Here is a 12,708-nt window from a genome sequence, read left to right as displayed (position 1 = left end):
CTATACTCTTCTCTCCTTTTTTTGACTGCCCTTCACCTCTGTTGAAAGCGGAGGAGTAGACAGAGATCACGGTCAAAGTTGCTAAATTTTTGTCCTTTTTGTTCTGACTCCCAATTCTAGGAAAGATGCATAAAGTTGTGCTTTGTGCCTTTCAGATCATGGGAGACATAATCAGAAAATGTTTGGAAATCACTGAGAGCTTATCCTTGAAATCAATTGCATTTCCAGCCATAGGAACAGGAAATTTGGGGTTTCCTAAAACCATTTTTGCTGAATTAATCATTTCAGAAGTGTTAAAATTTAGTAGCAAGACTCAACTGACAACTTTACAAGAGGTTTACTTTCTGCTGCACCCGAGTGATCATGGAAATATTCAGGTACAATCTCACTAACTTCTGGTTGTTTTGGCAGCTGAGCCCTCATGTTCTCAAATGTCTTCTTGGTCTAGTAGGTTGTTTTTTCCATGTATTTCCCATACATGGGAAAGTAAAGGAATAGTGTAGACTAGTTGTAGCACAGCAAATTTCAAGCAAATTTATGGATATGGAAAAAAATTTAACTTCTTATTAAGGAAATTTTTAAGCATTAATGAAAGTAGACAAAATAGTATAATGAATTCCCTGTACCCATTACTCATCAATCACAATTATCAACCTCTGGCCAATATGTTTCATTTCTATCTCTATTTATTTCCCCTCTTCCTATGTTATTTTTTTCTTTTTATTTATTTATCTTTTTAATTTAAATTTTAGTTACCATAAAGTGAAATATTGGTTTCAAGAATTGAATTTAGTGGTTCATCACTTACATACAGCACCCAGCGCTCATCACAACAAATGCCCTCCTTAGTATACCCATCACCCATCTAGCCCTTCCCCCCCCCCTCCCTCCCTCAACCATCAGTTTGTTGACTATCCTTAAGAGTCTCTTGTGGTTTGTTTCCCTCTCTTCCCACCCCCTCTTCCCATGTGTTCATCTTTTTTTCCCCCTAAATTCCACATATGAGTGAAATCATATGGTATTTGTCTCTTGAGCAAATCCTAGACATAACTTTATCCATAAACAATTCAGTGTTTATTTTATTTTAAACAATAGGATTCTTTTTGAAAGGTAACATGGCCACAGTGCTATTTCACACATAAAATAAATTGAAAATCATTTCATTATTTTAGCAATTACCAAATCGATGTTCAGATTTCCAATTGTCTCATAAAGGCCTTATTTTGTTTTTATAGCTTGTTTGTTTTAATCAGAATCCAAATAAGGCCCATATATTGCAGTGGAGCTGACATCCCTTAATCCTCTTTTAATCTATAGGATTCCCTTCCATATGAACATGGAAATCTTAATACATAATATAAAAGTTGTAGTCCTCTAAATAGGAGAAAAAACAGTTGTAGTCTTGTAAATAACATGAGGAGAATGTCAGGATGAGATACAACTAAAAGGTGGGGTTAGAATGAACTCAGCACATCCCCATGTGAGTAGGAGAGTTGGGACTAGAAATACCAGAACCCCCTTCGGTTGTAGAAAGTCTTTCAACCCGCTGTTCACCTTTACACATGGAGCTTCCCTAGAGGCCCATGAGCCTGAGACCCTGGCTCTATAGTCTTCCCTGGCCCCCTCCAGCTACTGTATCAGTCTTTTAGCAAAAAAGTTACTCATTTTTTTTTCCCAAAAAAAAAAAAAAAATCTCTCCTGCTTGTTTAAAAGGAGAAATAAAGTGATGATTTGATGGTGTCACTAACAGGAAAAGAAATGGAATTCACAGGCTCACTAACTCTAAAATACATACACCAGCCTCTTATCCCAGAGAGGACTACTCCCCTAATGGTTCCTCTCCTGGTACAAATAAGAAGTTAAAAAATAAAGTGTTTCCATCCATGTGACTATCTTTCTCATAATACTGCGGGTTTTTTTAACAACTGGCAAGATACCTGCTCTCACTGATTATGAAAACAACACATATTCATTGTAGAAAATTTGAACCATACAAAATGTATTCATTCTTTTAGTTGAATTTCATTCTGGCCTTCTTTTATACATGTGTACTTTTTTTTTTTTTTTTTTTAATTATAGAGAGAGAGAGAGTGAGTGAGTGCAAGTAGGGGAGGGGCAGAGGGAGAGAGGGAGAAAGAGAATCCCAAGCAGGCCCTGTACTGTCAGCACAGAGCCCAATGTAGGGCTCAAACTCATGAACTGAACTGTGAGATCATGACCTGAGCTGAAATCAATAGTCAGACGCTTAAGCGACTGAGCCACCTAGACTCCCCTGAAAATGAGATTTGAAATGGCTACTAAATATTCCAACACATGGATATACTAAAATTTATTTAACCATTTACCTGTTGGATTGTAAACTGTTTTATATTTTCTCTGTTATAAATAGCATGTAATGAATATGCTTTATATATAATTTATATCTTTGTTCACATATTTAATAGTTTTCCTAGAATGCATTTGTAGAAACAGAGTTATATGTATTATCTTCATAGTTTTAAAAATCTATTATGAAAATAACACTTTGAGAGTTGTTCTCTCCTGAGTATGTGTGCATTCAAGATCAAAAGCCCTGATGAATCAAATTTATTCATCTACTGAGGATTGTAGTGGTCAAAACTGTCTTTGTATTTCCAGGCATTTTCAGATGAATTCGCCAGAAGGACTAATGGAAATTTCGTCAGTGACAAAATTCCCAAGGCTGAAGATAAACAAGGTTCAGTAAAGCTTTTAAATGAGAAATTATTTCTAGTTGCTAAGTAACTATTCAGTGAAAGATGGTAGTGATGTTTTTTTATGAAAGAATCAATTACTGATAAAGAAGATATTAAATTATATCCCATACACCTGAGCATGTAAGACACTGGCTGTGTTTATGTGACCTAAAGTGAAAGAGTAGGTAGGCTAAATTATATAACCTGTACAATGGATTTTTAAGTAGTAATAAGGCTGCCATTTTCTAAGGATGATGTGGCATGTTTTCTCAAACAGATAGATTTAAAGAGACAGTACCAACCAAATGCTTCTCCTCTGTCAAATTTGCTGTTGCTATATTCGAGTTTACCCTGTTTGGAGTTTGCTGAGGCTTCTTGATTCTGAATGTGTATGTTTCCCATCAAATTTGGGAATTTTTCAGTCTCTTCTTCAATTATTTTATCACACTGATCTCTCTCCAGTGCCCCGATAACAAGAATGTGAAGTGTTTTGATAGCATTCCACAGGGCCCCAGGATCTCTTTTTTTTCTTTTTTTAAAATCTCTTTTCTCTCTCTGTTCTTCACATTGGATAATTTCTTTTGATCCACTTCCAAGTTCATGGACTCTTTGCTCTGTCCACTAGCCATCCAGTGAATTTTTTTACTTCAGATACTGTATTTTTAAGCTCTAAAATGTCCATTTGGTTCTTTTTAAAAATAGTTTATATTTCTCTGCAGGGCCCCTATTTTTTCCATTCATGCCAAATCATTTCCATGAATTCAACTATGTTTACTTTGACCTCAGGGAGCATAGTTATAGCAGATGCTTTAAAGTCTTGGTCTGATAATTCCAACATCTGGATCATCTTGAGATTAGCATCTGAAATTGATTGTCTTTATCCTTGAGAACTCATCACATTTGCTTGGTTCTTTGGATGACAAACAATTTTGGATTATAGACTGGGCATTTTAAGTGTTATGCTGTGAAACTTGGGTCCTGTTAAAATCCTCTGGGGCACCTGGTTAGCTCAGTCGGTTAAGCATCCTACTTTGGCTCAGGTCATGATCTCAACAGCTTGTGGGTTCAAGCCCTGCATCAGGCTCTGTGCTGACAGCTCAGAGCCTGGAGCCTGCTTCAGATTCTACGTGTCTCTCTCTCTCTCTGCCCCTCCTCTGCTCATGTTCTGTCTCTCTCTGTCTCTCAAAAAGCAAAACAAAACAAAAACAAAAAAAATCCTCTGGAAAATGGTGATCATTTTGTTTGTTCTAGCAGACAGTCCGTTCAGTTCACTCTAAGGTTCTTTCTCACCTTCTGTGTGGGTAGCAGTTCCAATGTTAATTTAGTTCTCAAAGACTTTGTTATGCTGCTTGGGTCTGCTCCCACACTTGCAGCTCTGTGTGAGTTCAGGATTTATCACACTTCACACACAAAATAGGGGCTTCCTTCTCCAGCTCTCACGTGTCTGGGACTCCTGCACTCTCTGGCTCAAGGGAGCCCATTTTCTAGATCCTCTGGCCAGAAAGACAGCGTCTCTGGGAGTGTAAGCTGCCTGTTGGGTTGCCTCATAATTTTGCATGGTAAGATTGCTCTTGTAGGCAAAGTGGAGAGAGAGAGAGAGGGAGAGAGAGAAGGGGGGAGAGAGAGAGAGAGAGAGAGAGAGAGCGAGCCTCAGGTATTGCCCATACATACACACTTTTCAGACCATAAGGGCCCTTTCTCTGGATTCTTCTGGACAGAAATACAGAATGCTCCCTGTGGTACCACTGTGGAGTTCTGTGACTGGGCCCACCTTGAGTCAGGGCCTGAATTAAAAAAGAAAAATTATGGACAACCATGATGATTACTTCTCATACTCTTTAGCTCATAGGGACCCTTTCTCCTAATCCTCTGGCCACAAAGACAGGAATTCTTATAGCGTAGTTCTGCAACTGGGCCCCCTTGGGCCAGTGCTGGGAGAGAAAAGAGGAAATATTTCAAAAGAAAATAAAATGAGAAACTCCCCCTCCCCTTCCAGGTGGCTTCTTCAAGTACTGACTTCCTCCCCCAGTCTGCCTGCTGTTTACTTTTCAGTTCTCAGTTAGTGGCTTTTTTGTATTTATCCTGCATTTTCAATTGTAAATCATGAGTGAAATAGATGCTAGGGGGCCTGACTTCACCCTGGCCAGCAGCAGAAGTCATGTTTGATACGTATTATGTTCTATTATATTTATATAATAGATATTATTTATATCTATTTATATATAAATATATATTTTATATATTTATTATACATATATATATTTAAAGTTTATTTCTTTGTTTTGATAGAGACAGAGACAGTGTGAGCAGAAGAGGGGCAGAGAGTGAGGGAGAGAGAGAGAATCCCAAGCAGGCTGTGCACAGAGCAGAGTGCGATGCGGGCCTTGAACTCACCAACCATGAGATCATGACCTGAGCCAAAATCAAGAGCCAGATGCTTAACTGACTGAACCACTCAGGCGCCCCAATATGTATTGTATGTTATAATCCTTTTTCAGAAATGGACCATCACTGGGGCTTAGAGTCAGGGCTGGTTAAGGGCTGGAAGTCACAGAGAGGGGGAAGAAGTATGAGAGGAGCACGTGTGAGGAGTGTGTGATCTAAGTTGTTCTTACTGTTGCCAACTTGGTGATGGACTCCATTTTTCTTCTCAGTTTTCTATGGGACTGGGTTTAGCCCAGATGTAGGAATGCATGAAATGATGATTGGTCCCATCATCTTCCAAGTGGCCTTTGGAGATATCACCAAAGAAGAGGCAGATATGATTGTAAACTCAACATCAAAGACATTTAATCTCAAAGCAGGTACTTGACTTGTCAGATTTTGAGTAGGGTAATAGTCAACTATTCTACAATTGCTACAATTGCTACCAACTGGCTTCTACAACTTTGGCTTATTAATGTTAATTAATAACTTTAAAATTATTTTGACACGGTTTCTGCTAATTGGTAGTTTATAAATTTTTCTTCTTTCTTATCAGAAATACCAGGTGATAGGATTCCTTTGATGATCGGGAAAGCTTTTAGTTAATGAGGCAATCATTCTGATTCAAATGTATTATTTTCATTTTTTAAAATTCATGTTTGTAACTTTGCTTTTTCTCCTGTAGGCGTGTCCAAAGCAATTTTAGAATGTGCTGGACAAAATGTGGAAATGGAATGTTCTCGCCAAGGTAAGGCACAATACTATTTTTTGCTTCAAAATTGTAAGTGGGAGGCTGAATATGGAAGGCTTTGGAGAGGCTGGGGAAAGTCTTAGGATTGGGGAGAAAACGTATTAATCTTAAAATCATACATTTGACCAAAGACTTCTAAGCATAGACAATTAGAAGTGAAAAGCAATCTCACAGTTAAAAAGAGAAAAAAGATTCATCAAAGACCATATTTTAGGAGTCTCTTATTCACATAGAATGCTTTATGTGCCAAACCAAACATTTTGCTTCCTAAACAATCAAAGAGTAGGTTCAATAAAGAAGATGTGGTACATATATATACAATGGAGTATTACTTGGCAATCAAAAAATATTAAATCTTGCCATTTGCAACTACGTGGATGGAACCAGAGGGTATTATGCTAAGCGAAATTAGTCAGTCAGAGAAAGACAAATATCATACGTCTTCACTCATACAAGGACTTTAAGACATAGAAAAGATGAACACAAGGGAAAGGAAGCAAAAATAATATAAAAACAGGGAGGGGGACAAAACATAAGAGACTCTTAAATATGGAGAACAAACAGAGGGTTACTGGAGAGGTTGTGGGAGGGGGGATGGGCTAAATGGGTAAGGGATTAAGGAATCTAGTCCTGAAATCATTGTTGCACTATATGCTAACTAACTTGGATGTAAATTAAAAACACAAAATAAAATGAAATGAAAAAAAGAGACAAAAAATGTAGGTTCAGTATCTAATTTTGTACCTCTCTGTTTTATGCTTCCCAGTTCAAAAGGGCAACAGTGATTATATAATTACCGAAGGTGGATTATTAAGGTGCAAAAATATTGTTCACGTTATTGGTGGAAACGATGTCAAGAGATCAATCTCCTATGTTTTGCAAGAGTGTGAAAAACGGAATTACTCGTCCATTTGCCTCCCAGCCATTGGGACAGGTTTGTAACCTCTGGCTATCAAGGCGTCCACCTTTCCTTGGATCTGGTGCTGTTAATATAGTTAATGATGAGACTGAGTAAGGGTCTTCACTCCAACGCAGCCCCCTGAGGGAGTAAGCAAAGACTGTGGGTGGTTTAAGTAAGAGGAAAACATCAAGAAAACTGAAGACAGTGTTGAATATTAATTAGAGTGACATTTGCTCTCTCTAATTGGTAGGGAAGAGACAGGAAGGGAGAGAAAAGAAAGAAACCACCCATTCCGTCTGATTCCTCAGTCTCTCTCTTTTCTGTCCCCTACATTATTTAGTCTTTAACCTCTTGTTCCATCCCTTCTCCATCCCTGCTCCATCAGAGCATCCGCTTGCACCTCGCAGTTGCTGACTCTCAGATGAATATTCCTGCCTTCTTCTTATACCTCTTGGACAGCTGGCTGCGTGGGTTGGCCTTAGGACATGTCCACACAGAAGCCTCTCCGTCACCAGAGCTTAATGGGTTTTGGTTCTAATGGGTCATAAATTCAACTCCAAATTTCCCCTTTTCAGCCTACTTGCCTCTTTTGTTTTCCTCAAACTATTTAATAGTTGTGTGGGTCTTCATGTATAAGGATGGTGCTTTGGGTTTACCATTAGTGAGGTGATGTTCTTTGAGCTCTTTTCCCAGGAATCTGAGTCATGGGCATTGATTAGGAATTTCTGCTTAGTTTTCCATAAGAGAGCTGGTCCGGGAGGCAAACATTCTCAGACTTGAAGTGGAACGTAGCTGATTGGTCCCAAAGAGCCCTGGATTGGTGATTCCATTGTGCAGCAATTGAGTGTTGCCCACCGGCATTCTAAGCCCTCCAAAAGCTTAGCTCAGTACACTTAACCACCCTTGTCATTTTCTGAGCCTTCTTCTAATCCTCTGTTATTTTGATTTCTGTAATTCTCTACCATTCCTCTTAATGTTCCCACATGGAATGCTACATCTATTTTATTACTTTCCTATGTCTGAAAGTATAATTTATAGTCCCTTTATGTTTTCATTCCCCATGTAGTATTATCCAATCTTGGGAGATTAGCCAACATGTCTGTCTGCCTGTTTCTCTATCTCTCTATCTCTATCTATGTATCTGTGTATCTATCTTTTATGAACACGCATTAATGACTCACCAGTCTCTGTCTCCATTGGTTTTTCTTCTGAGCTCTGGTCTTGCATTTCTACATAAACTTTATTTGGGCCAAGAAATCAGACAATTCAAAGGTGGCATAGACCTTCCCAAGAAAAAACAAGGAAATGAGGCAGTTTTTATTTTATATAAATATACACATGTTTGAGTATTTCTGGGTTACTGAAAACCTGTTGTCTCTTCCACTGGCCTGGTTGCATTGCTGGTCTGCACAAATGAATCAAGGTTAGCAGATTCTCCTTGCTTGTTGTCTTTACCAGTCTCTATCACCACCTGATTTGGTCCTTAGACTAAAGCACTAAGGACCGTTAGTGGTGTTTATGTGTTGAACTGGGACTGTGATTGAGACAGCTTCTGGCAGTAAAAGAAGCCCTCTCCCTGGTTCCTTACAGACACATGCCTGGGGGAAGGGGTGGGTGTCCAGCGATACTCGCAAGCACCTCAAGTTCAATGTAGACTATGAACTTTCTTCTGTTGTCTTCTGCCCTGAACCTGCCCTTCCTCTTGTATCCCTGATCATGTTAAAAGCATCACTTTCTACTTATAATCCTTGACTCTACAGTCTTTATCACTCCTATGTTCATTAGCTTATTAACTAATTTGATTAAATGTTTACCAAGTGCCTGCCATGTGCCAGGCACTGTGTTTAGGCACTGGAGACAGAAAGATGTCTCAGAAAAGGGTCTAGTCCATAAAGAGCACCTAGCCTACTGTGAGAGACAGACATGTAAACAAACTACTGCAATACAGCACGACTCATGATGCACACATACTGGTGGGTGGGAGGCAAAAAAGAAGGAACACAGGGTCAAAGATAAACGCAGCTGGTCACTAGGTCCTGCTGACTTCACTTCCCAACTGTCTTCTCAGTCCCTGTACCTGACTCTTCATTCTGGCCTCTTCTTTTTGTTCAGCTCTGGTATTTTGCCTAAACTTTTATTATAGCCTCCTATCTAGATATGGGCTCCTGTGGAGGAGACCCACCCCTAGATTTATCCTTCTCAAAAACAGATCTTTTGCCCTGAACACACCAGGCTAAGCATATCAAACCCCTGTTACAGTTCTATCAGGCATAGCCTTTCCCTCAGCTTCTCTTACTTCACCTGTTGAATACCTATTTATGCCCATATATCACATCCTCTGTGTTCTAAGTGCCTAGCTGAGAGCTAGCCCATGATGGGACACAGTAAATATTTGTTGACAGTGAATGAATGTGTCTGAACACTCCCATTTAAAATCTTCCAAAAATCACGGGATAACCATAGCTTTGCAAAGGAGAATTGATCTCTTTTCCTGATCATCTAATAAAAAAAAAAAACCTGAACAAACCCATTTGTTTAGTTTTGTACAGGGTTTGTCTACATTCCCACAAGTGTCTATGTAGCCAGGCCAGAGTGGTCTACTCTCATTTCTGCATTAGAGGTGGACACCGTCAACAGGGAACATCCAAGTGGGCTGTTAGTCTACCACACCAGGTTGGTCAAGGGATTTTTACACTGCTCCCCATTGTGATTTTCCAGTTACCATTTATTTGTATGCGACTGCTTCCATGGCTTTTCATGGGACTTTTCAAGGGACTTTTCATGATCTTACCTGGGCATTAGGCTTGCAAAACAAGATATGGAACGTGCTATACAAAGAAAAAGACTTGCTTAGGTGGCACCTCAAACCTAGAAAGTCAGCTAAAATCTCACTGAGTGTTCTAGAAAATATTTCCTAGAGGCTCATGGATAACTTGTGTGCAAAGAATTATAGATTATAACAGATAGTTTACAGCTCCAGGTATCTTACAAAATTAGCTTAGTTTAAATCAGGTCCCCAAAGACATCTGGAAGAATAAAGATACATGCATATAGTCAGGTGACTCTGAGCAAAAAAGAAAAAGAGTATGATATTTCTACATATATTAGAATATTTTGCTTTTTATGGACCTTTTGAGGACACTAATGAGCTGAGAATAGTTAATTATCCTTGTAACACAGAACACAGTGAGGTAGGGTCAGCTCAACAGAGTAGATATGAACATCAGAAACCAAAAGTTAGATTTCTGGGTCCTTTGTTCATTGTTGGGCTAGTGACTTCCTGACATCCTGGAATAGAAGCTCCCTGTTGCATCTAGGACCTCAAAAGTGTTTAACCGTGCATTGCTAGAAAAGCCTGAGATGATGAAAGAGTTGGGCAGGGGGGGGCATTCATTCTGTGAGGACTGGAATCCCCAACTTACTGCTCAGCCTCCCCAGTTGGGTCTTTACCCCTTCCTGTTTTTATTATTTGCTTTTCTAGGAAATGCCAAACAAGACCCAGGTATGGTTGCTGATGCCATCATTGATGCCATTGAAGACTTTATCCAAAAAGGATTTGTCTGGTCTGTGAAAAAAGTTAAAGTTGTTATCTTTATGCCTCACCTACTGGACGTGTTTTGGGCCAGCATGAAAAAAAGAGAACCATCTCTGACTTCTCCCCAACAGTCTCTGCCGTCTAAATTAACATGTGAGTTGACCTTTTTTATGAAATGCATATTCCTAATATGGATGTCACATGAGAAATAGCTAATCTTAAACATAACTATCAGAAAGAGAAATTAAGAAAATAATCCCATCTACAATTTTATCAAAAAGAACAAAACACCTAGGAATAAATTTAACCAAGAAGGTGAAAGACCTATACTCTGAAAACTATGAGACATTGATGAAAGAAATTGAAAATGAAAAATGGAAAAAATATACCATCCTTATGGGTTGGAAGAATTAGTATTGTTAAAATGTCCATACTACCTAAAGCAATCCACAGGTTCCATGCAATCCCTATCAAAATTCCAAAGGCATTTTTCACAGAAATAGAACAAACAATCTTAAATTTGTACAGACCCACAAGGCCCTTAATAACCAGAGCAATCTTGAGAGAGAACAGAGGAGCCTGGGTGGCTCAGTCAGTTGAGCATCTGACTCTTGATCTTGGCTCAGGTCATGATCTTACAGTTCATGGGTTCAAGCCCTGCATTGGGCTCTGTGCTGGCAGCTTGGAGCCTTCTTGGGATTCTCTCTCTCCCTCTCTCTCTCTGCCCCTCCCTTGCTTGCACTCGCTCATGCACATGAAAGAAAGAAAGAAAGAAAAAAGGAAAGGAGAACAAAGCTGGGGGCATCACACTTCCTGATTTCAAACTATGTTATGAAGCTATAGTAATAAAAACAGTATGGCATTGGCATAAAAACAGACAGATTAATGGGACAGATTAGAGAGCCCCAAAATAAATCCACACATACACATATCTTCTTTGACCTACAGTGGGGTTACATCCTGATAAACCCACTGTAAATTGACAATGTCATAAATCATAAATGCATTTAACACACCTAACCAACTGAACATCATAGTTTAGCCTATCCCACCTTAAACATGCTCAGAACACATTAGCCTAGAGTTGGATAAACTCATCTGACACAAGCCTATTTTATAGAAAAGTGTTGAACATCTCGTGTAATTTATTGAATACTATAATGGAAGTGAAAACGGAATGACTTTACAGGTACAGAATGGTTGTAAGTGTAGTGGTTTTTGACCCTCACAATGCCTGGCTGGCTGGAAGCTATGGCTCACTGCCAGTGTCCCACATCACAAGAGAGTATGCCACCACATATTACTAGCTCAGGTAAAGATCAAAGTTCAAAGTATAGTTTCTACTGAATGAGTATGATTTGCATACTATCATGAAGTTGACAAATAGTGAGTTGAACCATTGTAAGTTGGGGACCATCTGTGTGGTCAATTAATTTACAACAAAGGAGCCAATGGGAAAGGATATCTCTTCAATAAATAGTGTTTGGGTGCTTGCTTCAGCAGCACATATGCTAAAATAAATGGTGCTAGGAAAACTGGACAGCCCCATGCAAAAGAATGAAACAGGATTACTGTCTTACACCATACACAAAAATCCACTCAAGATGCATTAAAGATCTGAAACCATAACACTTCTAGAAGAAAACAGGGAGTAAGCTCCTAGATATCAGTCTTGGCAGTGATTTTCTTTGGATTTGACACCAAAGCACAAATAGCAAAAGCAGAAAATAAACAAGTGGGACTACCTCAAACTGAAAAGCTTTTCATGGCAAAGGGAACCATAAACAAAATGAAAAGGCAACCTATGGGATGGGAGAAAATATTTGTAAATAATGTATCTGATAGGGGTTAATATACAAAGGGGTTAATATATAAAGAACTGTGCAACTTAATAGGAGAAGACAAATAATTGGATTTAAAAATGGGCAGAGGATCTGAATAGACACTTTTCTAAGGAAGACATACAGATGGCCAGCAGGCACATAAAAAGGTGATAAACATCACTAATCATCAGGGAAATGCAAATCAAAACCTAAGGAGAAATCACCTCACCTGATAGAATGGCTAGTATCAAAAAGACAAGAAATAACAAGTGTTGGGGAGGATATGGAGAAAAGAAACCCTCATGCACTGTTGGTGGGAATGCAAACTTGTCCAGCCATTGTGGAAAACAGTATGGAGGTTCCTCGAAAAATTAGAAATAGAACTACCATATGATGCAGCAATTCCACTTCTGGGTATTTATCTTAAGGTAATAATAAAAAAACTATCTTAAAAAGATTATCTGTACCCCCATATTCATTGCAGTAGTATTTACAAAACCAAGACATGGAAAAACCTAAGTGTCCACCAACAAATGAATGGATAAAGATAATGTGATATA

General features: G+C 38.8%; 1 protein-coding gene across 4 annotated transcripts in view; it reads left to right on the top strand.

The window, feature by feature from the left end:
* Window positions 1-12,708, top strand: part of PARP14 (poly(ADP-ribose) polymerase family member 14) — a 44,500-nt gene that overhangs the window by 21,793 nt on the left and 9,999 nt on the right. For 3 of the 4 annotated variants that reach the window (XM_058731180.1, XM_058731182.1, XM_058731183.1), the window contains 6 exons: window positions 156-377; window positions 2,638-2,716; window positions 5,369-5,518; window positions 5,824-5,886; window positions 6,656-6,823; window positions 10,272-10,478. In XM_058731180.1, the coding sequence (XP_058587163.1) occupies window positions 156-377; window positions 2,638-2,716; window positions 5,369-5,518; window positions 5,824-5,886; window positions 6,656-6,823; window positions 10,272-10,478 (889 nt within the window). The remainder of the gene's footprint in view (window positions 1-155; window positions 378-2,637; window positions 2,717-5,368; window positions 5,519-5,823; window positions 5,887-6,655; window positions 6,824-10,271; window positions 10,479-12,708) is intronic. The other variant, XM_058731181.1, reaches the window with a different exon arrangement.

The sequence above is a fragment of the Neofelis nebulosa genome, chromosome 5 (genome assembly GCF_028018385.1).
Source record: "Neofelis nebulosa isolate mNeoNeb1 chromosome 5, mNeoNeb1.pri, whole genome shotgun sequence".
NCBI classification, from domain to species: Eukaryota; Metazoa; Chordata; class Mammalia; order Carnivora; family Felidae; genus Neofelis; species Neofelis nebulosa.
The sequence above is the reverse complement of the archived record's forward strand: the minus strand, read 5'-3'. Positions and strand labels throughout refer to the sequence as shown.